We start from the raw sequence: 27,642 nt of genomic DNA on the forward strand, positions 1-27,642 counted from the left end.
TCTCATTCTTCTAAACTCCAATGGAATCAAGACCACTCTGTCCAACGTATCCCATAAAACAGTCCACGTACCAATCTAGTAAACCTCCTCTGAATCACCTCCAAATATTTATATCCTTCTTTAAATAAGGAAACCAAAACTGCATGCAGTATTTAAGATTCAACTGAAGCATAGCATCTTGATTTTGATGTTCCATTCCTCTCATAATAAGGGATAGCATTCCATTAGCCATTGCATTTGCTGTACCTACATACCAGTGTTTTGTGATGCACCTGTTGGCCAGGATCTGTGCTTTTTATCACATTTTTCTGTTTCCTGTAAGTTAGAAGCAATTACGCTTTAAATTCAAAATGCTGGACTTTCACGGAGTGCATTTCTTGCTGCTGTCAATATGGCTGATTAGTGGTATGGTGGAGGATTGGAGAAGTTTTGAAAACCAACAAATGATGACCCCAAAAAAGGGAGAAAATAAACTTTGAGGGCAAACTAGCAAGTAATATCAAAAAGATGAAAACAGCTTCTTTAAATATATAAAAAGGCAGAAATAGGCCAAAGTGAAAGGAGGCCCCTTACATAATGAAGTTGGGAAAATAATAATGGAGAACCATGAAATGGCACAGGAGTTGATTAAATATTTTACATCAGTTTTCATCGTAGAATACATGAATAGCATTCAAAAATTACTAAATAATCAAGGGGTTAAAAGGGGAGCGGGCAAAGGGTTAAAAGGGACCTGAGGGGCAACTTTTTCACACAGAGGATGGGGCGTATATGGAATGAACTGCCAGAGGAAGTGGTAGATGCAGGTACAGTTACAACATTTAAAAGACATTTGGACAGGTGCATGAATAGGAAAGGTTGAGAATGATATGGGCCAAATGCAGGCAAGTGGGACTAGTTTGGGCAATCTGTTCAGCATGGATAAGTTGGACCAATGGGTCTGTTTCCTTGCTGTACAACTCTATGACTCTTCAACATGATTACTATTTCTAGCGAAAAACTGCTAGGGAAAGTAGTGGGGCTAAAGATAGATAAATCCCCTGGACCTGATGGATTGCATTGTGGAATTTTAAAGGAAGTAGCTACAGAGATAGTGAATGTACTGTAAACTTCCAAGAATCCTTAGATTCTGGAAAAATCCCAGATGGTGAAAAATTGTAAACATAATACCCATATTCAAAAAAGGAAGGAGACAAAAAATCAGTAACTGTAGGCCAGTTAGCTTAACACCTGTCATTGGGAAAATGATAGAGTATATTACAAAGAGTGTAATAGCATAGCATTTAGAAATATGTAATATAATCAAACTACACTGGCATGATGTCCTGAAAGGGAAATCATGCCTGAAAAATTTATTAGAATTCTTTGAGGAGTAACAAGCAGGTCAGATAAAGGGAATCTCTAGATGTAATATATTTGAATTTCCAAAAGACATTCGACAAGGTACAGCACAAAAAGCTATGGTGTTGGCGTTAGTATATTAAAATTGAAGGAGGATTGACTAACTAATAGAAGAGAAAAATTTGGGAAAAGTGTGATATTTTCAGGATGACAACCTGTAACTAATGAAGTACCACTGGAATCAGTGTTGGGGCCATAATTATTTATAATATATATATTCATGATTTGGATGGGGAAGTGAATATACTACAGCCAAGCTTGCAGATGATCCTGAAATAGATGAAAAGGCAAGTGGCGAGGAATACACAAAAAGTCTGCAGAGGCATTTAAACAGATGAAGCAAGTGAGCAAAAACTTTGCAAATATAATGTGATGTGGGAACATGACAGCTTATGCATTTTGCCAGAAAGAATATAAGTGCTGAATGTTATTTAAATGGAAAAAGACTTGTAGAGTGCTTTAGCATTGAGGGATTTGGTGGTTCTTGTGCATAAATCAAAAAAAGCTAGCATATAATTTCAGCAGGTAGTAAAGAAGGCAAAAGAAATGTTGGCCTTTATTTGAAAGAGATGGAGTGTAAAAATAGAGAAGTCTTGATAAAATTATGTAAATTACTTTGGTTAAACCATACCCAGAACACTGTGAACAAATTTTCCTTATCAAAGGAAAGATATACTGGTATCGGAGGCAGTTTAGAGAAGGTTCACAAGATTGATCCTGCATATGAAAAGATTGCTTTTGAGGAGAGGTTGAATAGGTTGGCCCCATCTTCAGTGGAGTTTAGAAAGATGAGAGGTGACCTTGTTGAAACTTATAAGACTCTTAGCAGATTTGACAGGGTAGGTGCTGAAAGATTGTTTCCTCTTATGGGAGAGTTCAGAACCAAAGGACCCAATCTCAGAGTAAGGGTTGCCTATTTAAAACAGAGGTGAGGAAGAATTTCCTCTCTCAGAAAGTATTTCTGTGGAAATCTTTACCACTGAAGGCTGTGGAGATTGGTCCATTGCTATATTCAAGGTTGTGATTGACAAATTTCTAACCAGTAATATTTATGTGGAAAAGGCACAAAAGTGGAATTGAGGATTATCAAATCAGCTACAATCTCGTTGAATAGCAGAGCTGATTCAGTGGGCCAAATGGCCTCATCTGCTCACATGGTCTAATTTTTACTGGAATATGATTGTAGTGTGATAGCGAACATGGTCACTTGGGATACATATTCACTTAACAATTAGTTCCTAGCTCTTTATGAATAATAACAATATCATATACTTTTTTCTTAAAAAACGAATGTCTCTACATCAAAATAACAATCTCAAGCATTAACTCCTCTTCTAAACCAAAGAATAATGACAAGTAAGACTCTATATAAAAAATTAAGATTCTTACATAGAGATAGCAGGAACTGCAGACGCTGGAGAATCTGAGATAACAAGGTGTAGAGCTGGATGAACACAGCAGGCCAAGCAGCATCAGAGGAGCAGGAAGGCTGACGTTTCGGGCCTAGACCCTTCTTCAGATTTCTCATAAAAATATTACTGACGATAAAAGGCACCATTTGTTCCTCCATATTATGAATTTGACTTTCATTGCTCTCAGTGATGGCATGCTGCATAGGCATTGTCGTTTTTGTTACTCCTGATGTTGTAGGAGTAGTGCTTGACATTGCTGATGTTGTGTCAGTTGCTGGTGACATTAATGATGTTGCATTACTTTTTGGTGATGTGGTTGCTGCTGTTTTCCTGGTTAGTGGTGTTGCTGGTGCTAGTGATCTTTTCTGAATTTCCAGCTCAGGTATACGTCTAGTGTAGACTTTGTTCTCCTCATTTGCTTACCAGTTCTGGTCTCAATCATGTATGGCCTTGGAGTCTCAGTTTCACCAGAAACTTTGCTGGGTTCCAGGTTTTCATGATTGGATCTTGTACATGTAAAAGTAAAGGTAAAGTAAAGGTTCATTCATGTAAATGTGGTCACTTGGTGGGAGTGTCTTGTTTGACAGAGGTATTTCATATTTTTTTCCTTTAAACTTATGCAGAGATACAGACAATTTTGTACATTACAGAGTAATTTCCCCTTTACAGAATAAATTACCTTACATGAAACAAATGAGGAGGCTGTTGTTTGGTTCTCGGGGTTTGTATTTGTAAATATTCAATTGATCAGCTCTGTAGAAGATTTTATGTCAGCCCTAAAAGGTGTACATCGGAAGACAATAAGACAGGTTTTGGGTCTTCCCTGTCTCTCAGCATTTCTTAATTATCGAGGTTTGATAACCTGAGGATTCTTTTGACGATTCTTCTTTAAACCTGTGTCTTTTTTGGAATCTGGTGATGATGTGATAATATTGAGTTCACAATCTGTGGTGAATTTCTTAAATTATCTTCATGTAAATTGGGTTCCATTGTCACATTTATTTTCTTCTGAAGTCAATTGCTTATTGAGAAGAACTTGTACTGCTGAGATAATTGTTGTAACTCTCAAGTCTTTCACCTTCCCAATAAAAGAGAACTTAAGAATTAGTGTGTCTCTATGTGAAACCATTCTTGATTATGTGTTTATAAATTAGTTCCACTGTATTTCATTTTATATGATACTTCTTTTGCTACGTATTTTTGATCTTCTTAAAGTGGACACTTTTATGGTACACCTTTAAGTGGGTATGGTTATGCTTTGTCTATGCATTGGGGAAAATGATGCAATGTAACATGTGTTTTGGACTAAGCCTCATTTGTTCTGAAGAAGTTACTGTCTCAGACACTGTTAGGAATTTATATAGATTCATGCCATGAGGAACTGGAATATAGAATAATTTGGACATTCCAGATTGTAGAAAGGTGTTTAACCACATTATTTCTTGGAGTTCATAGAATCCCTACAGTGTGGAAACAGGCCCTTTGGCCCAACAAGTCCACACTAACCCTCAGACCATCCCACCCAGACCCATCGCCCTATAACCCACCTAATCTACACATCCCTGAAACACTACAGGCAATTTAGCATGGCCAATCCGCCTAACCTGGACATCTTTGGACTGTGGGAGGAAACCAGAGCACCCGGAGGAAACCCACGCAGATACGGGGAGAATGTACATACTCCACACAGACAGTCTCCCGAGGGTGGAATCAAACCCAGGTCCCTGGTGCTGTGAGGCAGCAGTGCTAACCACTGTGCCACCGCGCTGCCACGTCTGTTGTAGAGTTGGTGAAAATTTATAACTAAGGTGGCGAAATGATGAGATTTGAAAACAAGAATGTGAGCCTTAATTTGTAAATGTTGCTTGATCTGTAGTTAATATAGGTCAGTAAGGACCAGGACAATGGTGAATTGGATGCACTGGGAGCTAGGGACACAACCAGCCGAGTTTTGATTGCCTTGAGTTGTACTTACTGAAGAGACAAGAGCGGAAGTCTGCTATGATTCATGTGCTTTTTATAAACTAAATACAATAAGAATACAAAAATCTGTCTTTTCTCTCTCTTTTAATCTCATAATCAGATGACAGCTCCTGTTCCCGACTCCTCAGCATCAATCATATCACCTTGTTGGTTTCTCCAGTTGTGCAGAACATAGTACGCCAGGATGCTGTGACTCACTGTGTCAGGATTATATTGGAGTGCCCTCCAGATCTCTCTAAGCTGCTAATCAGACCTTCTGAAGCCCTGCTGCCTGCTCCACCAGAGCCTTGGTCACAGCCTGTGCACCAATTAGACAAAGGTGCTGCACCAGCTGTTTGACCAACACAATAGATCCAAAAAGCAGTCCCTGCTATACTTTGTCCCCCTTCCCATCCCAGACACAGATCAAACATTCCATTTTTCTGTAGACACCATATTTGTATGACACACGATGTAGTGATACTACCCTCATCCCACAGCATCCTGGGAAGCTTCACAAGGGAGGGACAGTTTTGGCTCTTTTAAGTTATTGCTGCTAACGTCTGCATCACTGAAATGATGATGTTAGTTTACATAGCAACAATAGCATGGTTCAATTTGCTTTTGATGTTTAAGCATGTTCACTCTGCATGCATTGCATATATTCACAGAAATGTTTTCAAAAGAAATGTACTTGGAGTTTACAAATGCATGCCTTGTGTGTTTGCATCTTCAATGCCCTTATGTCGAGCAGATCTGGATCCTATGCTTTCATTCAATCAAAGGACCAGGACATTCTGCCCACCCTGGCTGTTGTCTGAGCTATTTTCCAGTTACATTTCACATCTCGAGAACAGCAAATGATGGCGGGGAACACAGCTCGCAGTAAACAGCATCAGCACTGGGGCCCTGTCTAGTTGCTGGGCACCTCTAATCAGCCTCCATGTCCCGTTTTACCTCAGTCAACATCAACAACTCTTTACCACCCTTTATGTAAATGTTAAGGTGCACCAAATTGAATTTCCAACTGTTCTCCCTGAACCCGACGTTACAACTTAATAATACCCACCCTACTCCTCTACACTCCCTTGCAGAGGCCATGGTGGTAGTTGTTGCCAGTAATTCCCCATCCTCTAGCCTGCAATGCCTTCTGATGCTGTTCCACACAACCCATCATACACCTTGTGTTTCTCCCTGTCACCTTTCTTGTTCCCATCTCCATAAATATCTGTACATTCTTCCCCAGCCTTGACCCCCTCAACCCTTCTGAAAATGGTCCCACTGCTGCCCTACTACCCCCAACACCCTCCTCAATAATCAATAATCAGACCTCTAGGACTCCAGACCACTAGTTCCCCAGACCTCTGACCTACTACTACCTAGACATGATTGACCAGATACCAACTGCAGTCTTTGCTGCTCCCCTATTGACGATATGTGATTCCCCTGAATGTTGATGCTGGTCTTATAGGACAGATCATTGCCTGCTGTTCAGACTGTAGTTGGGCAGATCCCCAAGCAAATGGGTGACCATGGCCAAGCCCTTGGGTTGTGTGAGGACTGTGCCCTTGACTGGGTTTCCCTTGACTGGGTTTCCCTTGACTTGACTAAGGCTAGCCCTCACCCTGTGTCTGACATGGCCAATTGGTTGAATAATTGCTCAGTGTGTTGCCTGCGCAAGTCACTGGCACATGCTGCGGGTGTTTAACTGATGTCTCGAAGTGTTGTGTATCAAGCTGCCACTCCACTCCCAGACAGATCCTGACTGACAAGCAGCCTGTCTGTGTCTGCATAAAAGAGCATGTCAATATGGTAATACTGATAGAATTTGGCTCGATCTGAAGAGCTAACACGTTAACAGGCACAGCAAGGGCAAAGCATGGATGCTGTGAAAATGCAGGTAGACTCTAAGTGAGCAAACGCTAAGAAAGCAAGTGAGCAGCTCTCAGATGCAGTCTGGTCCAATCTGTGAGTTGGATGCTTGTCCTTTGGTGCAAGTGTTCCTGTTGCAGTCTTTCAACCCTAGTTGCTGGTGCACCCTGCAGTGCAAGCCTGTGCTTCTGAAACAGCCTGCACATAGATCAGAGAGCTCTCATGATCATGAGGGGTTGACAAATGCCAATGTCCATATATGAGGGGTGCATGCAGCTGGAGCCCATGTATCATGCCCTGAAATGCTGCTTGGCACTGATCTGCATTGTGACTTCCCACAGCCTACAGTGAGCTGCAATTGATAGAGACCCACAATGATTTCCATGTTGACATTGCTTTACACCTTGTTCATTTGGTACATTTGGTAAAATAGGAAGCTGCATACAATAAGGCGTTGGGCCATTAATGAGGCATTTATTAAGCTATTATCCTCCTTAATGGGCCTCATTGCCACTGACGAGTGAGAATCTCACCTTGCCACTTGACAAAAGCACAACAGAGGGAGTGAGAAACTCCTGTTTGTTGAGGTAGGCTCATCAGACTTCCTCTTTGATTCTGCCACAAATCTCAACATAGCCTGTGTCGCTCAAACCCCTCTAAAGATTCTGCTTTTTGTGTCTGTCTTTATGGAACAAGATATAGAAAATACTTGAAGAATAAAAAATTTGTGAAACTGAGAAGCTATAAGAAATTAGCATTAATAAAATGGTAGCACTTGAAAGGTTATCTAGATTGAAGGTTGATAAGTCTCCTGTACTGGATGACCTTCACACCAGAGTGTTGAAGGAAGTAGTAATAAAAATAGTAGTTGGGAACTACAGACCTGTTAGCTTGATGTTCATAATGGGGAAAATATTAGATTCTACTGTAAAGAATATAGCAATGGAACATTTTAAAAAGAATGTTGAATTAGACAGAATCAATGTAGATGTTTAAAAGAGAAATCTTGTTTGACAAGCTTGGAGTTTTTTGAGGATGGTACTTGTAGTACAGGCAAACGAGAACCAATGAATGTGGCATATTAAAATTTTCAGTAGGTTTTTGATAAGGTCCCACATAAGAGGTCAGTAAATAAGCTGGTGTGGACTGAGTATTGGTTAAAAGACAGAAAGCAGAGACTAACACGAAATGGATCATTTTCCAGATGTCCAACTGAAGTTATAGAGATGGAAATAAGTGCTCTTAGTGGGTTGAGTATAATACCAAGGTAATGAAGAGTCTGGTTCACTATCTTGCATGTACCAGGGAGTGGAATGGAGTTGGTAGCTATGGAATGGATTTTGCAGCAGGGAGACAAGACAATAGTTTCAATCTTCCAAAAATTTAATTGAAGGAAATTTCTGTCCATTCAGTACAGGATGTTCAATAAACAGTCTGATAATTTAGCATCAGTGGAGGAGTTGGGAGAGATGCTGTTAAGATTATGTTGAGCTGTGTGTTGTCAGTGTATATGTGAAAATGAAAATTAAGTGACATTGACAAGGAGTAGCAGATAGATAAAAATAGGAGGGGCCCAAGTAGAGATCCTTGGGTGACACTAGAAGCAACAATGCTGGGATGAAAGGAGTAGAAATTGGATATGGTTTGATAGATAAGAATGGAACCTGGTGAGAGCAGTCTTTCCAAGCTGAATGACCATCGAGAGGTATAGGAGGAGGATGGTGTGGTCATGATCGTGGGTCAAGAAGGTCGCCCAAGGACCTTCTCACCTAGAGCTCCATTAGTGACGTGGTGAGAAGGGCCTGAGTTTCTCTCCAGGATGAATTCTCATATTATTTTCTCTTCTTGCCACCTCTGTCTGCATCTCCAGGGACGGTCAATCAAGTCCCGAATTTAAAAATATAGCCTTTACTTCTGTTTGGTCATGATTATCAGAATGTTCCATTGAGCATGTGTTTGTGGAGCGTAATTAAGACCTATTTTATCTTCAACAGTAATAAATGCAGCACTCCTTGTGGTTTCTGAAAAAGAAGTCAACAAAGGATTTTTTCAATCCAAATATGTTTTAATCTATCGTACCAATATGGATCATCTGGAATCATCACACATAACAAACGAGGTAATTTATTGTTCATTCTGTCTGCATTTTAATTTATTTTTCTTCTTCTATTGCAAAAAACAACTATTTTCTCTTGGTGCTCCTAAAGTTGCTGTTTCATTCTATGGTGCCTATAGCTGTGCCACTCCCTAAAGTGGCCATTTATTATTCGCAAAATATGATTGTGACTAAGCAATTAAATACTTGCAGCTTCACAGCAAACCCCAGTTTTGTGTTCAAAGTGGTAACTCTATTATGGGTCAATGGACATCTGTCAAAATGCAAACTTTCATTAGTTTTTGACTCTCCAGCCAGATTGTGGTGGCTATATTTGGCAGCAGGTTGTATTCATTTGCCAAAGGGCCCCACCTACGTCAGACCAGGATTGTGGCCAAGATCAAAAGAAATAACTCAATCTTTTTAAGCGTCTTGAATGGATCCTTACTCAACAGGTTATGGGAAGGTATTGTGGGCTGGGCGTTGCATACAATTGTAAGCACAGAGGGAAACTTTTTTTAATGTAAAATATATAGGAAGGGTTTAGAGGGATATGGACCAAATGCTGGCGAATGTGTGTAGATTAATTTAGGATATCTGGTCAGCATTGACGAGTTGGACTGAAAAGTCTGTTTCCATGCTGTACAGCTCTATGACTCTATGACTTCATAAAGATGGTAATATTTCACAAGGTTTCAATCACTATCTGAAGCTCAATTCAGAGGCAAAGACAATCCTAACAGAATCCAACTGTTTTAAGTCAGCAGTTAAACTTACATTTCAGATGATACACCGAGTTAGAAATTGGTTCAAGTCCCACAGTTAAATTTGTAGTCAAAGGTTATGGATTAACATGGAGTTAACAGTGGTGTCCCACCACTCATTGTATTTATCTGTGTCTTGGAGAATAAGGTTGAGTGTATGGCCAGCAAGTTCATAGATACTGCTAAAATTTAGATGAGGGTTAAAACAGTAAAAAATGATTACAACAGCAATATTCTTCTGTAAATCAAAAGAACGATTTGCAATTGGATATTCAAAAGTGTGCTAGAGCCAATTAAGTGCTCTTCTAATACAGTTACTATTGTAATGTGGGAAATGTGACAGCCAATTTGCACACCGCAAGTTCACACAAAATGCTTTGTGACACTAAAAAGATAACTTGTTTTGCAATTTTAACCAGGGGTCAATATTGACGAATGCACCAGGAATAACTCCCTTGCTATTTCTGAAATCATGCCATGAGATTTGTTACATTCACTTTAGCGTGAAGACAGATCATCAGTTTAATGTCTTATTCAAAAAACAATACATTTGACAGGGCAGCGCTCCCTCAACTGTTTTGGAATATCAACCTTGATTTTTGGGCTTGTGACCTGGAGTGGGACTTGAACAATAATGTTCTAATCCAGTGATACTAATTAAGCTAAAAATGACACTAAAGTTGTAGAATGCCTGAAGAATGGGCCAAACAATGGTAAATTACATATAACTTCGGTAAATGTAGTATCATGCATGTGAGGAGTATTACTTATCATTTACAGCAAATGGTACTGAAAGTTGCGGAGATAATATGGAAGGAATGTTCAATATTTTGAAACGTTTTGAATGGACCATATTCCAGGCTGTAGGGTTGGGGAGATCATATAATCATAAGCGCAAAAGGAAATGTTTCTTGATAAATAAATAAAGGATATCTGTGGAAGATTCACGGCAGAACTACGACACTGATCTATAGCTAGAGAATTGTAATTACTCAGCCAGACTTGAAAAGTTAGCTTTATTCACTTTAGAGTAGAATGGACTTAGAAACAGTTCTATCAGAAATGTCGAAAATAATGCCAGGACTGGTTTATGTGCTGAATGATAGATTATTGCACTTTGACAGATCGCGGAAAAGCAGGGATATGCATTTAAAGTGCATAGAGAGAGAAACAGGTGAAATTTTAGGCATGCTTCTTTTCCTAGAGTGTAGTGAGCATATATCCAATTGTCTTTAATGTTTCAAATTCATTCTGTTTCTATGAAAACATAATAAAAATATATATAAAATATATGGAGCATTTAATTTCAGATCTTACTTTTATAGATCGCTCCCATGGATAAAAATCATAGTCAAAATCATTTCTGTTTGAATACCAACACTTCAGCAAGGAGACAATTATTGATGTACGAAGCCAGTGGTATGAATTAATTACTTGTGTTCCATAGTGCTTTTTTATTATTAGAATGATAAATTAACATTGTTATTAATTTTGGAATGTTTATTCATTCCAAATTATGCTTAATACGAAACTAAATCAGATTTCTAGATTTTGCTGTGTCTTTCTTTTCTACTTTGTTGATGTACAGTGTGACTTAGATTTTCAGGTTAATGTCAGCAAAATTGAAGTTAATGTTTTGGACTCTATAACACTGAAAGTGATCATGAATGTTTCTGGGAATATATCTTGCCACTGGAACTTTATGAACATCATAACTCAGTGTAATGTGAATTATTGCACCCCACACAGGTAATTTTCTTGATTTTTTAAATAATACTTTATATTGTACATTAAAATCCATTAAATGGTAGTCCAGATTTGTAATGCAAACTGAATTGAAGTTGCACTTTGTGTTAGACAAAAGATTATGATTCTATAAGTACAATGGGTGTATTTTAGGCTATCCTGCGAGCACCTTTGAACAATGGGAGCTTGTAAAATCTAATGCACGCTTTTTTTTGCTATAAAACCACCTGCCCCCTGCTCTAATACCTGTATGAAATTTTAAAGGGGTTTTGGAAGAGTTGGGTTGTCTGCCCACCTATTAATGCCAATTGAGATCTTAATATTAATGGCCACTAAACGGTCTCATCCTGCTCCCACAGGTAGGTGGAGAACCATGCCATGTGGCTATCTGGCAGCTTTAGCTGTGTGGACTGGTATCAATCACGTGTGGGTGGGGAGCCACTTTCTTTGCAGGTCGTCTTCCTCATTGGAGGCAGATGCCGAAGGCATATTTTTCTGTTTTCCCTACCCACCAGCCTCTCAAACATCCCCGACCTCCCTAGTACCAAGTGGCAAAAATCGCTAACAGGCAGTTGATCATTAAATTACAATGGGACAGCTATTCTTTCCCTGGTTGGGTTTCCCGCCAACCTTTTAGCTGCTAATTGTGGGGATCGTGGTGCCCTTAAAATTCAGGTTCATGATTTAAAGCAACGAGAGCAAACCATTTAGTCATTCAGTCTCTTCTGCCATTTTATTAGACCATAGCTAGCATGATTCTTATCTCCATCCAATAACCTTAGTTTCATAATCCTCATTCTCTTACCTAACAAACAGCTATCAAACTCTGTTTTGAAAGTTTCAACTGACCTAGCCTACTGGGGACAGAAAATTTTGGATTTCCACTGCCATTTGAGTGAGGAAGTGCTTTCTGACATCACCCCGAATGATCTGATTTTAATGTTAAGTCCCTCGTGTTGTACTCTCCCACCAGATGAAACAGTTTCTCTCTATTTTCTGTATCAAAATCATTTAATCATTTTAAATACCTCAGTTAGATTTCCCCCTTAATTTAATGTTTTCAATGTTAAGCAATCTGCTGTCTCAGTTTAACCTTTTGTTTTTGTTCCAAAGTTGTTCGGTTGACTCTGCACTGCACTTCATTGAAGACCACTTTATTTTTATTGAGGTGCAATGCCCACAATTAAGTGCAATGCTCAAGTTACAATAGCACGGGAAGTCTTACAACAGTAACATGACATCCTTTATATTCCATTCCTCTTTAGATAAAGACCAACGCTTAATTAGCCATTTTAATTACAAGCAAGAGACAAAATGTTATTAGTCACTGGAATGTTTGTTGCATTTACTGTGCAGCAAAGAGCTGTAATGAGCCACATAAGTGTACAGTGCATTTCACCCAAGTGAGGTCTCAAAAATCAGTGGCATGGTGGCACAATGTTTAGCATTGCTGCCTGACAGCACCAGGTTTGATTAAAGCCTCGGGTGACAGTCTGTGTGGAGTTTGCACATTCTCCCCATGTCTGCATCGGTTTCCTCCCACAGTCCAAAGATGCGCAGGTTAGGTGCATTGGCCATGGTTAATGCAAAGTTACAGGGATAGAGTAGGGGATGGGTCTGGGTGGGATGCTCTTTGGAAGGTAGGTGTGGACTCAATGGGCCAATTGACCTCCTTCCACACTTTAGGGATTCTATGTTGGTCATGATTCAAAATGGATGAAGAGTCCCAGGGAGCAGCAGATCAGATTATTTTTGCGGGGCTCAGAAAAATGATTCAACACTTTTACATTTGTTAGGTCTCTTTGGTTCCATCCTCTAAGGAACAGATTTGACCCTGCAAAGTAGAAACTCTGACTATACTACAATGAAAAATAACAATCAATTACATGGCATGAAAGAGCACATGTATTAGATACACTAGCTGGTTGATTAAAAACACGCGAGATTGCATAGTGAAAACACAGCCTCAGATGATTTTCATACTAACTATACCATCATATTAGGAAAGATTTTTTGTTTTACTAGCCAGGTTCCTACTAGTACAAACTAGCCCATTTCCTTAATTCAAATCACAATATTATACAGGAGGAGAAAACACACCTGCAGCAACCTTCCTAATTTTCCACTCATTAATTTCAATGGGAAGTAAAGCACGTGTAAATGGAAACCTCCGAACCCAATATTTCTATTGATATTCCATTCATACAATGCTGTGCATCAGGAGTGCATAGGTAGAAAATCACCCTGACCAAATCTTGCATATATGTTCATTCTGCGAAGTGACCATGCATCCAAAGGCTTTACAGACACTCAGCATAAACTTTCTAATCACTCTAAAATCAGTAAAATTTGATCAAATTATGCAACTGCATAAAGAATGGTCTCTAAAATTGAGTGGATTTAACTTTTATTGTACTCATTCATGTGGTGTAGGCTTTGCTAGCTGGGCCAGTATTTATTACTCTTGAAAAGGTGGTGGTGAGCTGATTGGTGCAAGTTTTTGTCGTTTGGAAAGGCCACAATATTTTTTACTTTATAGATCTCAATTCACTTGCAACAATCCAATTTCTGATCCCCCCAGTAATTTCAAATAGCTTTGCCAATAATAATAGTATTTGAGTATTATTTGTAAAAAAAAGTTGTTTTTCCTTCACTTTGGTATTTCGTGTGAATTGTCATGATACGTAAAAAATGAAAAGCCTCAATAGATATATCTTTTCCCAGCAATTCTCAAGCTCTGTACTACCATATTAAAAATAGATTATTTTTACCTTGCCATTTTTGGAGTTTCAACTTCATTTAACATATGGTTTCTTCCCTTCAGTCAAGTATCAAGAGTAAACTAGCTCAGTCAACTGCATTTACAATGACAGTGTTTATCATTTTTTTGATCCAATGCCACTTATTTCTGATTCACCTTTTGTTCAATTAGAAGAATGGAAATTAGAAGAATAATAATACAGCAATACAGAGCATTTTAATACAATACATTACTCATATGGAATTTTCTTGTTAAATCTTGATAACATGGTCGAATTCTTACTCTTTTATTCTACAGTCCAATCATTACTTTCACAATTTCTCAAGTCACTGAACGGCATGCAGGAATATACAATCTCACTATTGAAGGCACAGACACAATTAGCTTTCCAATTTTTGTTAGAGGTAAGTAGTGAAAATTAAAAGCTTTCCACGAATGAGAAATTACTGGTATCTATTCATTCACATAATGATATCCATGGCGTTCCCCTTCTCAGATTGTTTACTGATTTAGGGGTACATTTGTGAAGGGAATATGTTATCAAATTGATACATAAACTAATGTATTTGTAAAATGAGATTGTGCGTTGGAACCCCATTCCAGAACTTGAATATATAAACTAAGTTGACACTTTAGAGCTGTACTGAGCGAGTGCTACATTCTCAGAAGTGTTGTCTTTGGATGAGATGTCAAAACAAAATTTAATTTGCTCGTTTAGATAAAAGGTACCTAAAGAAGAGCACTGCTTTCTCCTAGTTTCCTTGTCAAAATGAATCCATCAATGAACATCACCAAAAACAGATTAACACATCATTTAGTTATACTTTTAATCAACCTGTTTAGATATGCTATGACACACTTCTGATGCAGATGGGATGTGAACCGAGAGTTCCTGCCTCAGAGGCAGGGATACTACTACTGCAGTACACAACCCACTGATGATTTAGATAGTTTTCTGGTTGTAGCACTTTACTGTGAGATCTATTCACCAGATGACATGAGCTTTGACACATCCAGAGAACATGTATGATTTTATACAGATGCAAGTTCTATCGACTTCAAAGTGAACAAATCCAGCTGACATCAGCTTTACGATGTAATTAGATTCCATAAAACTGGAAAGTAGAACTATCCTAGATTAAGAACTATTAATATGGGAAGAAAATGAAAAACCCTTTAAATTGGTCAGATCAAAATGATTTCAAATTTGAATGAACTAGACACTCTTAAAAACAATTGGTAGAGGTAAGTACAAACTTCTTAATTAATGTGAGTTGTTAAGTGTCACATGTTTGACACAATTGAATTCTTCCAATAATATTTTGTAATTTCTTTTGGCAGCAAAACCCAGAAAACCAAAAATTACAATGGAGAAAGAGGGAGATGTGACTACATTGGAATGCACAGCAGAAAGTTACCCAGCTTCTACACTTACTTGGAGTTCCAGTTCTACAAGGTCTGCTTTTTACTTTCAGGATTTTAATTATTAGCATTGCCATTTGATCTCTTGTGACATGCTTTCTTTAACAGCTTAAAAATTAGGCAATGAGCATGCTTTGCCTCTATCCACTTTTTAGAGATTTCTGTGGGTCTACCTAAGAGACTGAAGCAGACAAGTTGAAAACTGTGGACTGAATTTTCCTAAAATTTGGCTGAGTGTCAATATTGGGGAATTTCATGGACAGTTTCCCTCTTTGAGCTCTCATAAGGTTTCTTGTACAAATTTACAGTGCTCACCTGATTAAATTTGCACTACATCTCCATGGTGCTGCTGTCACTCTATCTTATGCTCAGCACTGCCAGGACTTTCTGGGGTTCACAAGGCAAATCAGAACGACTGTGAGGCTGTAAGTACTGAATGAAGTAGCAATGCACAAAAAGGCATGACAAGATGAGACAGAGATGCTGCGAACATCCAAACAGGTGCAAAATGAATGAGCACTAAGAAAGCAAGCTAAGGGACCAAAGATGCATCCTATTCCAAAGTATGAAACATATCCCTGTTCCTGTGTGCAAAGTATCCTGGCAGCAGCATTGTAGTGTAAAGTGTCAGTGCACTCCAAACTGCAACATTAAAATGGTGAACTGTATTCTGAGTGAGTCCAAGATATGACCAATATTATCTGGGGAGTCTATTGCTTGGCCAATGCCAACTCTGTGGAAGGAGGATGGAGGTGGTCACTGCCCATGAAGTGTGCCCTGAGATGTTGGAGAATGTTGACCAAGGTGGCGGCCCAGAGAAAATGCCGGTGAGCTGGAATCAATAGATAACTGCTCTGACATTCCTGTTCAAAATTGGTGCCATCTTGTTTTTCTTCGCTGTGTGGCAAAATAGCAACATGCATATAAATGAGGTAAGATTAGGTAATAATGATATGTTAATGTTTTGCCACTCACTAGTGAGATTTTCATTGATACGTTGAAACCATTAGTGGACATCGGATGTTTTTTTCCCTCAAAGTTGAGGGTCTTATTTTTCCATTGTTGCTGTATTGTCCCAAATAGCTCACCTTTGCCCATATCACTCAGGGGCTGAGAAAATTCTATCCTGTGTTTCCTCCCTCCAAATAGGGAAATACCTGGCCTTTGGGGCAGCATGGTGGCACAGTGGTTAGCACTGCTGCCTCACAGTGCCAGGGACCTGGGTTCAATTCCACCCTTGGGCTACTGTCTGTGTGCAGTTTGTACATTCTCCCCGTGTTTGTGTGGGTTTCCTCCGGGTGCTTTGGTTTCCTCCCACAGTGCAAAGATGTGCAGGTTAAGTGGATTGGCCATGCTAAATTGCTAATAGTGGGAAATGCCGGGGTAGGTTTGGGTGGGATGCTCTTCGGCAGGTCCATATGGACTCAATGGGCCAAATAGCCTGCTTCCACACTGTAGGGATTCTATTTACATGGAGTAATTCCTCAAAACTAAACCAGGACCACAAAGTCACTATATGACAAAAACATGTGCAGACATATCTTCCAACCTGGAATGCAGCTCATGGATATATTGGATGAGATGTTAGCCCATTTGCAATCCATCTACTTGAACTCAACTGATGCTCTTTGCCCATTGTTTCTTAACTACTTGGCTCATCAATTTATTGGAATTACGTTAGTAATGATTCAAAAGTGCTCAGCCATTTGGTATCATCATAATTGTTCTTCTGCCTTAACTGCACTTTCCACATGCTTTGATTTCCTGAGATATCTAAGATATGTCCATACAGGTATAAGGAACTGGTATTCTGGGTTCCACAGCCAGGGGAAACAACCTCAGTGTCAAAAACGTCTCAGAATTATGTGATCTATGAAGCTCCGATTGCAAAAAGAAAGACACTGTCAAAACCTCTTAGAATCATGTATGTTTGATCATCTCTTATTGCTCTATATCCCCAAAATTATACATCAAGTTTACTTTGCCTGTCATCAAAGAACAAGTCTCTCATCCCAGGAACTAATCGGGTCAACCTTGACTATACCTCATTGAATGCAGATTTAATATAATTATATCCTTCCTTAAATATGAAGAGCAAAACCGAACACAGTAGTTCAGGTGTGGTCTCACCAAAGTCCTACAGCAAGACTTCCTTATTCTGGTTCTCAAGTCCCCTTTGTGTTCCTTATTGCTTGTTGTACTTGCATGCTAACATTTTATGTTCCTTGTGCAATAACACCCAAGTGTTTCTTAACAGTAAAGCCTAAAAATTCCAGTCTTTTAAAATAAAATTGTTTTTCCATTTTTATAGCCAATGCATCTTCCTCCATTTTCAGCTCATAGCTCACCCATTTAACCTATCCATATCTTTTAGCAATCGTGTTGAGTCCTCCTCACAGCTAATACTTTCAACTAGCTTTATATTGCTTGCAAGCATGGATAAGTTATTCTCAGCATCTTTATCCTGTCATTAATCTAGATTGTAAATAACTGAGACCCCAGCAGTGATTCTTGTGGAACTCCAATAGTCACAGGCTGCCAATTTGAAAATGACACAGGCAATTGGGACTAATTTTAGTCTGGGAAACTTAGTCAGCATGGACTAGTTGGACCGAAGGGTCTGTTTCTGTGCTGTGTGACTCCATGACTCTATGATTCGTTGATGTCTACATTCTGCTTCTGGTCCGTTAACCAATTCTCCATACTTGCTAATATATTATATCAACTCCTTGAGCCCTTTCCTTGCAGATTAGAATTTGTGTGGAGTCTAGGAAATTAAACTACGTTAATCTAGTTCCCCTTCATTTAATTAGATCCTCAAAAATCTTATTGTAAAAGATGCAGCAGGAAATGATTATCATGATATAATTGAATCCCATATTTATTTTGAAAATGACACAATCTAATCACAAACAACAATGTCAAAAGAAAACTTCTGTGACTCCGTGATTCATTATAAGTCTCTTCAAAAATATTGATCCAATGCCCGCTTGGGAGTGAATTCCAGGCCCTAACGACTCATTTTGTGAAAATGTTTTTACTCATTTCACATCTGTTTCTTTTACAGAACACTTTAAAACTGTGCCCTCTTGTTCTTGATTCATTTATGAGTAGGAACACTTTCTCCTATTCCACTCTGTCCAGACAGCTCATGATACTGAAAACTTGGATCAAATCTTCTCTTCTGTCCATGGAAAACAGTCCCAATTTTTCCAAATTTTTGTCAAACTGAAATGTCTCATCTCTCCAACCATTGACATAAAACTCTTCTGTGCTTTCTCCAATGCATTTCCAACCTCCCCACAGTGTGAAGCCCACTGCTGTACTTAACCCTCAGATGAAGTATCACCAGTGTTTTCTTTAATTTCATCATAACTTCCCTGTTCTTCAACTTCTTCATGAAGCCTGGAATAATGTATGCTTTATTATCAGCTCAATCTATCTGTCCTACCTATGAATTATTTATGTACATATGTACCCAAGTCTCTCCGCTCCTGTACACGCTTTAGAATAGTACCTATTTTTTACACTGTCTCTCTATGTCCTTTGTACCAAAGTGCAAAAACTCAAATTTCTCTGCATTTCTTCATCTCACACCTATCCTCCCACTCCACCAACATGCCAACATACTTTTGAAGATCCTCAATTATTCATAGCTCATAATCCTCCCATATTTCGTGTTGGTTACAACATTGGAAATTGTCCCTGCACAATTTAGATCATTATCCCTGCACAAATTAGATCATTTATGCATATCAAGAAAACTACGGGTGTCAATACCGACTCCTAAGGAACACTACTACAAAACCTTCTTCCAGGCTGAAAAGTAACCATTAACCAATATTCGTTGTTTCCCATCCATCAGCCAACTATGAATTCAGTTCATGCAGCCCCTTTTTATTCCATGACCTGTGACTTAGCTCACAAGTCTGTTGCATAGCATTGTATCGAATGCCTTTTGGATGTCCATGTGTACCGCATCAACAGCCTTCCCCTCATCAACCCTCTATTACCTCTTCAAAAAACTCCAAATGTAATTTCCCTTAATAAATCCGTGTTCACTCTTCCAAATCAATTCATATTTTTCCATATGACTATTATTTCTATCCTGAATAATTGTTTCAAGATTGTTTCTGAATGTTGCAAAGGATGGTGGCAAATCGAAGGACCGTGAGTTTTTAAGAAACCAACAAAGGGCCACCAAAAATTTTATAAAAAGGGGAAAAAAATCAGAACAAACTAAACAGGAATATAAAAACAGATTATTTAAAGGTATTCAAAAAGGAAGAGATTAGCTAAAGTAAACTAAAGTTGGCTCTTTAGCAGCAGAGACAGAATATATGATTATGGGAAATGGGGAAATGGCAAAGACATAGAACAAGTATTTTGGGGTTGCCTTCATAGTAGAACACACAAGTTGCATACCAGAAGTAGAGGGGAATCTTTATGCAGTAAAGAATGAAGAAGTTAAGGTATTTAACATTAGCAGAGATAAACTCCTGGAGAAATTCATAGGACTAAAATCCAACATTCCTCAGGACCTGATAGCTTACATTCTTAGATTCTAAAAGAAATAATTGATGCACTGGCTATGACTTTCCAAATTGCCCACATTTTGGAACAGTAAAACAGAATAGAAGTTGGCAAAGTATAATATGTTATTACAGAAAGGAGGGGGAAGTGAAAACAGTGAACTTCAAGTCAATAACCTGAAATGAGTCATTGGAAAATACTGAAATCTATCTCATTAAAGACGTCTTTCTGAAGCATTTTTATCGTGCGATGGATGGAATTTTACCCTTCCTGGTATAACATGAGCAATGATGAGGAATTTGGAAAATACAGAGAATGAAAAATATCAGAATCTTGACATCAAGAAAATATTTTGCAATTTTCCCCTTAAGCCTTAAATGACATCTTCAGAATCTCGCTGTTAAGCAGCAAATACTTTATTTCCATATTCTTACACCTCAATAATACTCCAATGTGCATTATTTATATGCTGTTTCTAATTCTACTTTCCTTCCCTGAGAAACTAGATGGTGCAAATTCCCAACATGAAAGTCAGAGCAGTTAATGGTGGTTGCAGCTGATCGACTGCTTGTCCTGATCATCAGGCAATTGTGTTTTCAGCACAGAGTACCCGTGTGGTCCATGGTCACATACCTTCAACCATGCAAGTTGACATTAGCAAACCATTAGCCTCACCACATTATCATGCCTGTTTTCGGAGCAACTCTCATACCACTTCAGACCTGCACATGATGCATGTTATGGTCTTAGCTTGCTCTCTTAGTGCTCACTCATTTTGCTTTACTTGGAGGCCAGCTTCTGACTACTTAACATTACCTTCTTAGTACACACTCACTGACCTCAGCACTGACTTACAAGCTGTCGGTGGCTGACATTGCTTTGTTAGCTGATGGGGTCCTTAGTGCTCAGCTCAGGTACAGGCTGTGATTTGTATTTCTTTGTGCTTCACAAAGTCTCTGCTCAGGGCTGACCTGCCAGGGCAGTCTGGGGACTGGACCACAGTCCTGGGGGGCTTTTCAGAGGGAGGTCTGTGGATTCCTGAGGAAGGCAGGTAATTGAGCATATGTTCATTGGACTAGTCCACTGAGACAGTGGTTAAAGTGATGTGGAACAATTCTAGATAGAAGCGTGAGATCCAGCAAGGGGTGCTCCATCAGGTCATGGTCATTTAGACCTCTACGTTGGGAAGGTGTGTGGCCATCAGTGCATGTGACTTTCCAAAGTTATGGGCTCTGGGAGTTAAATGGATACATTATCCGTAATATGAAGGGGCTGAATGAAAATAGGGGGCAGCTAAAAGTCATAGGAACTACAAGTCAGCAACATCAAAGGAAAAAAATGAAAATGGGGGGAGAATCTTGCGTTATCGAACAGAGAGGCCTGGGGTTCAAGTTCATAATTCTTTGAAGTTTGTGTCACATGCAGACAGGGTGGTTAAGAAGGTGTTTAGTGCACATGCCTTCATTGCTCAGACCTTTGAGTATAGGAGTTGGGATGTCATGTTGAGGTTGTACAGGGTGTTGGAGACGCCTCTTCTGGAGTATTGTGTCCAGTCTGGTTGCACTATTGTAGGAAGGATATTAACAAGCTGTAGAGGGTTCAGTAAAGATTTGCCAGGATGTTGTCGGGAATGGAACGTTTGAGTTATGGAGAGAGGCTGGATAAGCTGAAATTTGTTTCACTGGGGCATAGAAGGTTGAGGAGTGATCTAAAAAGAGATTTTTAAAATCAAGAGGGGATAGACAAGGTGAATAGCAGGTGTCTTTTCTCTATGGTGGGAGATTTCAAGACTAGGGGGATATGTTTAAGGTGAAAGGTAAAATGTTTAAAAAGGACATGAGAGGCAACTTTTTTCACAGAGAGTGGTTTATGTATGGAATGAACTTCCGGAGGAATTGGTGGATGTGGGTACAGCTACAATGTTGAAAATGCAAACTGGAGGAACAACACCTCGTATTCTGCTTCAGGAGCCTACAGCCCGATGGCCTGAATGTAGAATTCACCAGTTTCAAAATCTCCCCACCCCTGGCCTCATCCCATGTCCAACCCTCCTTCTCATCCCCACCTCTTTGACCTGATACAACCTGTCCATCTTCTTCCTCACCTATCTGCCCCACCCTTCCCACTGACTAATCCCTACTACCCCCCACCTGCATCCACCTATCACCATCCCACCTACCTTCCCTCAGCCCCACCCTTCCTCCCTCTATTTATTTCCCAGCTCCCTTCCCCCTTCCCAGTCCTGATGAAGGGTCCTGACCCAAAACATCGACTCTCCTGCTCCTCTGATGCTGCTTGACCAGCTGTGTTCCTCCAGCTCCACACTGTATTGACTCTGACTCCAGCATCTGCAATTCTTGCTATCTCTGAACTACACAAAATGTCTGACATGACATGCAAATTGGGCAATGTGGGTACAGAAGTTATTCTGTTCGCCCTAGGTGTAGACTAAAAAATTTGTAATTGGAGGCCTTGCAAGGGGCAATTGCAGTAGTTGTGCCTTCACTGATTCAGCAATGCCACCCTATCTGAATTTGATTTGCAGTCCATAGGCAGAAAGCTCACTGTTTGAGAATGCACACTCCAAATCCCAGCCTCAAGCAAATCAAATGCATTATTTTGTGTCTTCCTTGTCATATTAGCATTTCCCAAAAACACTCCAGGGCTGGCACTGGAAGACAATGCTTTTCAGCTGCCAGATCTGTACACTGAAATGTAAATATACAGGGACATTGTCTTATATGTGGAAGTGTGCTTGACCTGGGTTTCCATGGTGATTGCCAACCTGTCCATGGAGAGAGCCTGACCCATACCCAGGTTGGTACTCATAATGTTGGTTGACTCCTTTAACCTTTGCAGCTTACCAACAGCCTCTGACAAACCTGTTTTCTGTTTCTGTGCCTGTCTGCATATTTTGACAGAATGATGAATGACTGGAACCATTAGATTGTATGCTGCTCGGGTTTGAGCAAGTACCTGGTTTCCAAAAGTTCAGAAGATCAATGACATAGGGAGTTTCTTGCATGGCCAGCAATGGAGACATGTCAGCATTGTGGTCCCAAGTCTAATCTAGATACAATTATCCATCAAGGTGAAAGACTTTGAGTGGTGGAGGGTGAAGATGAAAGCCTCGCTGATGCTTCCTCTGAGGATTGAGTGGCTTTCTCCTCATAGGTGGAGCTGAGGTTCTCTGGCAATGACTTCTTCCTTGCAGAAATTCCTGGATGCTGTTAGTGCCTATTTAAGATAACAGACAGGACTAGTTTTGCAAAAGAAATGAAGGCTTGTGCAGATTAAGAATTTAGCACTGGTGTTAATGGGAACGTAGTCCAGCAAAGATCAATGAAGTTTGCTGCATTCGTTGTCCATTAAGGCCTCCCTGTACCCACATGATTGGTTGTGCTCTTTTCTGGCTAACTGAAGCATTTTTTTCTTCATAAAGAGTAAGAAGTCTAATATCCTCTTGGCCCAGTTACGGGTCAATATTTCTGACGATGAGAAAATGGAAGTGATTAGCCAGGCAACACAGTGGCTCAGTGGTTAGCGCTGCTGCTTCACAATGCCAGGGAACCAGGTTTGATTCCATGCTCAGGCGGCTTTCTATATGGAGTTTGCACATTCTCCCTGTGTCTGTGTAGGTTTCCTCTGGGTGCTCCGGTTTCCTCCCACAGTCCAAAGATGTAAGGTTAGGTGGATTGGCCATTCTAAATTGCCCGTAGTGTCCAGGGATTTCAGGCTAAGTGGTTAGCCCTGAGAAATGCAGGGTTACAGGAGGTACGGGGGGTCTGGGTGTGACGTTCTTTGGAGGGTTGATGTGGACTCAATGGGCAGAGTGGCCTGCTTCCATACTGTAGGGATTCTATATCATCCCCAGTGAGTGAATAGTAAGCATACATGCAGGAAGAGTTACTTGTTTGGAGGATGAAGTGGATGAGACCCATTGAATGGATGTGATGCATGCAATAGTGAGAGTTGTAGGTGGTGAGATGTTTGCAGTCTCAGAGAAAGAGTGGGTGCTGCCCCTGTGAGGTAGCAGACAGAAGATGGCGGCATTTACCCTTGTGGATTACAACAGATCACTCTCCTGTATGGCTGCGCATCCTGCTTCACCCAGGGCACAGCCCTATCTCAGTTTGGTACCTAGGCCAGGCTATCTTTGTCTAGTAACGTGGCATCCTCTGGCTGGCAGCTGGAAAAGGATGGCCCTTTGCTCACCCAACTTGATCACCAGCAACTCAAAGTCCCTGTCCACAAATCGAGAGAAGCTTTTCTTTCTGTGCCATAATGGTCCAGCAGCACAGTGTGAGGGGCACTTTCTGGTTTGCAGAGTCCAAAGTGACATGATCCTGGGTTTTAAATAAGGAGCCAGTAGTGTGAATGGCAGAAGTTCCTGGCAGGGACAAGCACTTCTGCCACTGCTGCCACACTATTCCACCAGAGGGCGCTGTATAGCCTTGCTGCATGATTGGTTTGGTGAAGAGTAGAAGATTGTGAGAAAAAGTCGCTGTGAGTTATAGCAGACTGAACGTCATGACTTTCACTCAAACAAAATACTTCAACTGTAAATGGGAAAATTCCACCCAATGATTTTCTTAAGTCAGCATGATTTGATGAAAGAGAAATCATGTTTGACAAATTTATTAGCTTTTTGAGAATATAACTAGGAGGGGAGGTAAAGGGGATCCAGTAGGTAAAAAAATCAAAGCATAGAAACAGGAACAGGAGAAGGCCATTCACTCATTTGAACCTGCTCTGCCATTCAATAGGATCATGGCTGATCATCCAACTCAATACGCTGTATCTATTTTTTCCCTATACCCTATGATCCCCTTAGCCTAAGAATTATATCTAACTCCTTCTTGAAAAAAATTCCGTGTTTTGGGCTCAACTGCTTCTGCGGCAGAAAATTACATTGGTTCACCACTCCCTGGATGAAGACACTTCTCCTCATCTTAGTCCTAAATAGCTCACTCCATTTAGAAAATAATCAATTTTCAAAAATAATCTTCTAACTAAAGTGCATAACCTCACACTTTCCCACATTGTATTCCATCTCTCATTTCTTTGCCCACTCTCCTAACCTGTCCAGTCCTTTTGCAGCCTCCTCACTTCCTTAACACAACTTGTCCCTCCACCTATCTTTGTATTATCTGCAAACTTAGCAACAGGGCCTTCAGTTCTATCATCCAGATTGTTATTGTATAGCATTGAATAATGTGGTCTTGATACTCACTCCTGTAGAACTCCAATAGTCACTGGCTGCCATCCTGAAAAAGATCCCTTTATCCCCACTTTTTGCCTCCTGCTGTTCAGCCAATCTTCAATCCGTGCCAATACCTTGCCTTTAACACCACAGGCTCTGATTATTTAGCAGGCTCCTATGTTTCTTCCTTGTCAGAGGCCTTCTGGAATTCCAAATACATCACATTCACTGGCTCTCCTTGCTCATTACCTCCTCAAAGAATTCTAACAGATTTGTCAGGCATGACCTCCCCTTGATGAAGTCTTGACTCCACCCTATTTTACCATGCACTTCCAAGTACTCCGCAAGCTCATCCTTAATAATGGACTCTAAAATCTTGCCAATGACTGACATCAGGCTAGCCAGCCTATAATTTCCTGTCTTCTGCCTCCCTCCCTTCCTAAACAGGAGTGTTACATTAGCCATTTTCCAGTGCTCTGGGACCCTCCCTGACTCTAGTGATTCCTGAAAGATCACCACCTATGCCTCCATAATCTTCTCAGTTATCTCCTTCAGAACCCTAGGGCGTAGTCCATCTGGTCAAGGTGATTTATCAACCTTCAGACTTCTCAGCTTCCCCGACACCACCTTCGTGATGTCCACTACGCTCACTTTTGCCCCCTGAGTCTTGAAGTTCTGGTTTGTAACTGGTGTATTCCACTGTGAAGACTAATGCAAAGTACCTTTCAGTTCCTTTGATTATTTTTTGTTCCCCATTACTACATTTCTAGCCTCAGTTTCCAATTGTCCAATGTCTCATCCTTGTCTCTCTCTTATATTTTATATATCTAAAGAAAACTCTTGCAATCTTCTTTTATATCACTAGTAGCCTACCCCCATAATTTATCCTTTCCCTGCATATTGCTTTGTTAGTTGTCCTCTGCTGCTATTCAAAGGATACCCAATCCTCTGGCTTCCCACTAATCTTCACCATATTGTATGCTTTCTCTTTTGCTTTGTCCTGTCTCAAACTTCCCTTGTCATCCATATTTCCCTCATCCCCCCCTTAGTATGTTTCTTCTTCCTTGGGATGAATTTCTGCTGTGCCTCCTGAATTATCCCAGAAACTCCTGCCATGCTGCTCCATTGTCTTCCCTTTCAAACAACTCTGGCCAGCTCCTCCCCATGTCTTTGTCATTACCTTTACTCAATTGTAATACCATTACATCTGATTCCAACTTCTTTCTGTCAAATTGCAGGGTGACTTCTATCATATTGTGGTTTCTGCCTCCTAGGGGTTCTTTCACCTTAAGCTCCCTAATCAAGTCTGTCTTATTACACATCACCAAATCCAGAATCGCCTGTTCCCCTAGTGGGCTCTACCTCAAGCTGCTCCAAAAATCCATCTTGTAGACATTCCACAGATTCCTTTTCTTGGGATCTGTTATAGCCTGATTTTGCCTGTCCACCTGTATATTGAAGTGTCCAATGATTATTGTAATAGTGTCTTCCTTACATACCTTTTCTATCTCCTGATTTATTTTCTGCCCCACATCATGATTTCTGCTAGGAGGCCTGTACATAGCTCCCATTAAGGTTTTTTTTCCTGTTGCAGTTATTCAACTCTTCCTACATAGATTCTAGGCCTTCTAACCCAATATTGCTTCTTGCTATCAATTTAATTTCATTCCTTACTAACAAGGCAACCTGCCCACTCTGCCCATCTGCCTGTCCTTTCGATAGGATGTGTATTTTGGATTTTTAATTCCCAGCTCTGATCCCCTTGCAACAATGTCTCCATGATGCCCACAATATAACACCTACCAATTTCAACCTGTGTTACAAGCTCATTTACCTTATTTCATATACTACATGCGTTTAAGTACAATATTCTCAGTCTTGCATTGACTTCCCCATTCTCATAGTTGTCATCTTCTCTGCTGTGCATGAGGTTAGATTCCTGACCCTTTCCAAATTCTCTGTCCTATTACTTGCTCTGGAAACTTTAATAATCTTTCCTGAGCTGCCCACTTTGAGATCACGATTTACCTCAATTTGTGCCATCAATTTGTCTACCTTATTCCAAATGCTTTGTGCATTAACATACAAAGCCTTTAAGTTCGTTCTATTATCAAGTTTCTCTATCCTTTTATGCCTCTTTAATACAATATGACATTCAAAGTTCTGTTCCTTTCTTATTTTCTCTGGTAGCAATCAACCCCATCACTGACCAGCAATCCTACCTTCTCCTTCACCTTTCATTTTATAATTTTCTATGGAACTGAATCCACTCTCCAACAATTTAGTTTAAAGCCCTATCCACAGCTCTGGTTATTCGATTAGCCAGGATTCTAGTCCCAGCATTATTCAGTGAAGCCCTTCTTTCTCCAGTACTGGTGCCAATGTCCCATGAATTCGAATCAGTTTCTCCCACACCAATCTTTGAGTCACATGTTTACCTCATTAATTTGTTGACCCTGTGCCAATTAAAG

At 40.0% G+C, this 27,642-nt stretch overlaps 1 protein-coding gene across 1 annotated transcript in view; it reads left to right on the forward strand.

Annotated features, from left to right (window-relative positions):
* Positions 1-27,642, forward strand: part of flt3 (fms related receptor tyrosine kinase 3) — a 103,656-nt gene that overhangs the window by 21,465 nt on the left and 54,549 nt on the right. The window contains exons 2-6 of the mRNA XM_020513171.2: positions 8,642-8,766; positions 10,832-10,925; positions 11,105-11,255; positions 14,311-14,417; positions 15,355-15,469. Coding sequence (XP_020368760.2) covers positions 8,642-8,766; positions 10,832-10,925; positions 11,105-11,255; positions 14,311-14,417; positions 15,355-15,469 — 592 coding nt within the window. The remainder of the gene's footprint in view (positions 1-8,641; positions 8,767-10,831; positions 10,926-11,104; positions 11,256-14,310; positions 14,418-15,354; positions 15,470-27,642) is intronic.

Source organism: Rhincodon typus, chromosome 6 (assembly GCF_021869965.1).
Source record: "Rhincodon typus isolate 14 chromosome 6, sRhiTyp1.1, whole genome shotgun sequence".
Lineage (NCBI taxonomy): Eukaryota > Metazoa > Chordata > Chondrichthyes > Orectolobiformes > Rhincodontidae > Rhincodon > Rhincodon typus.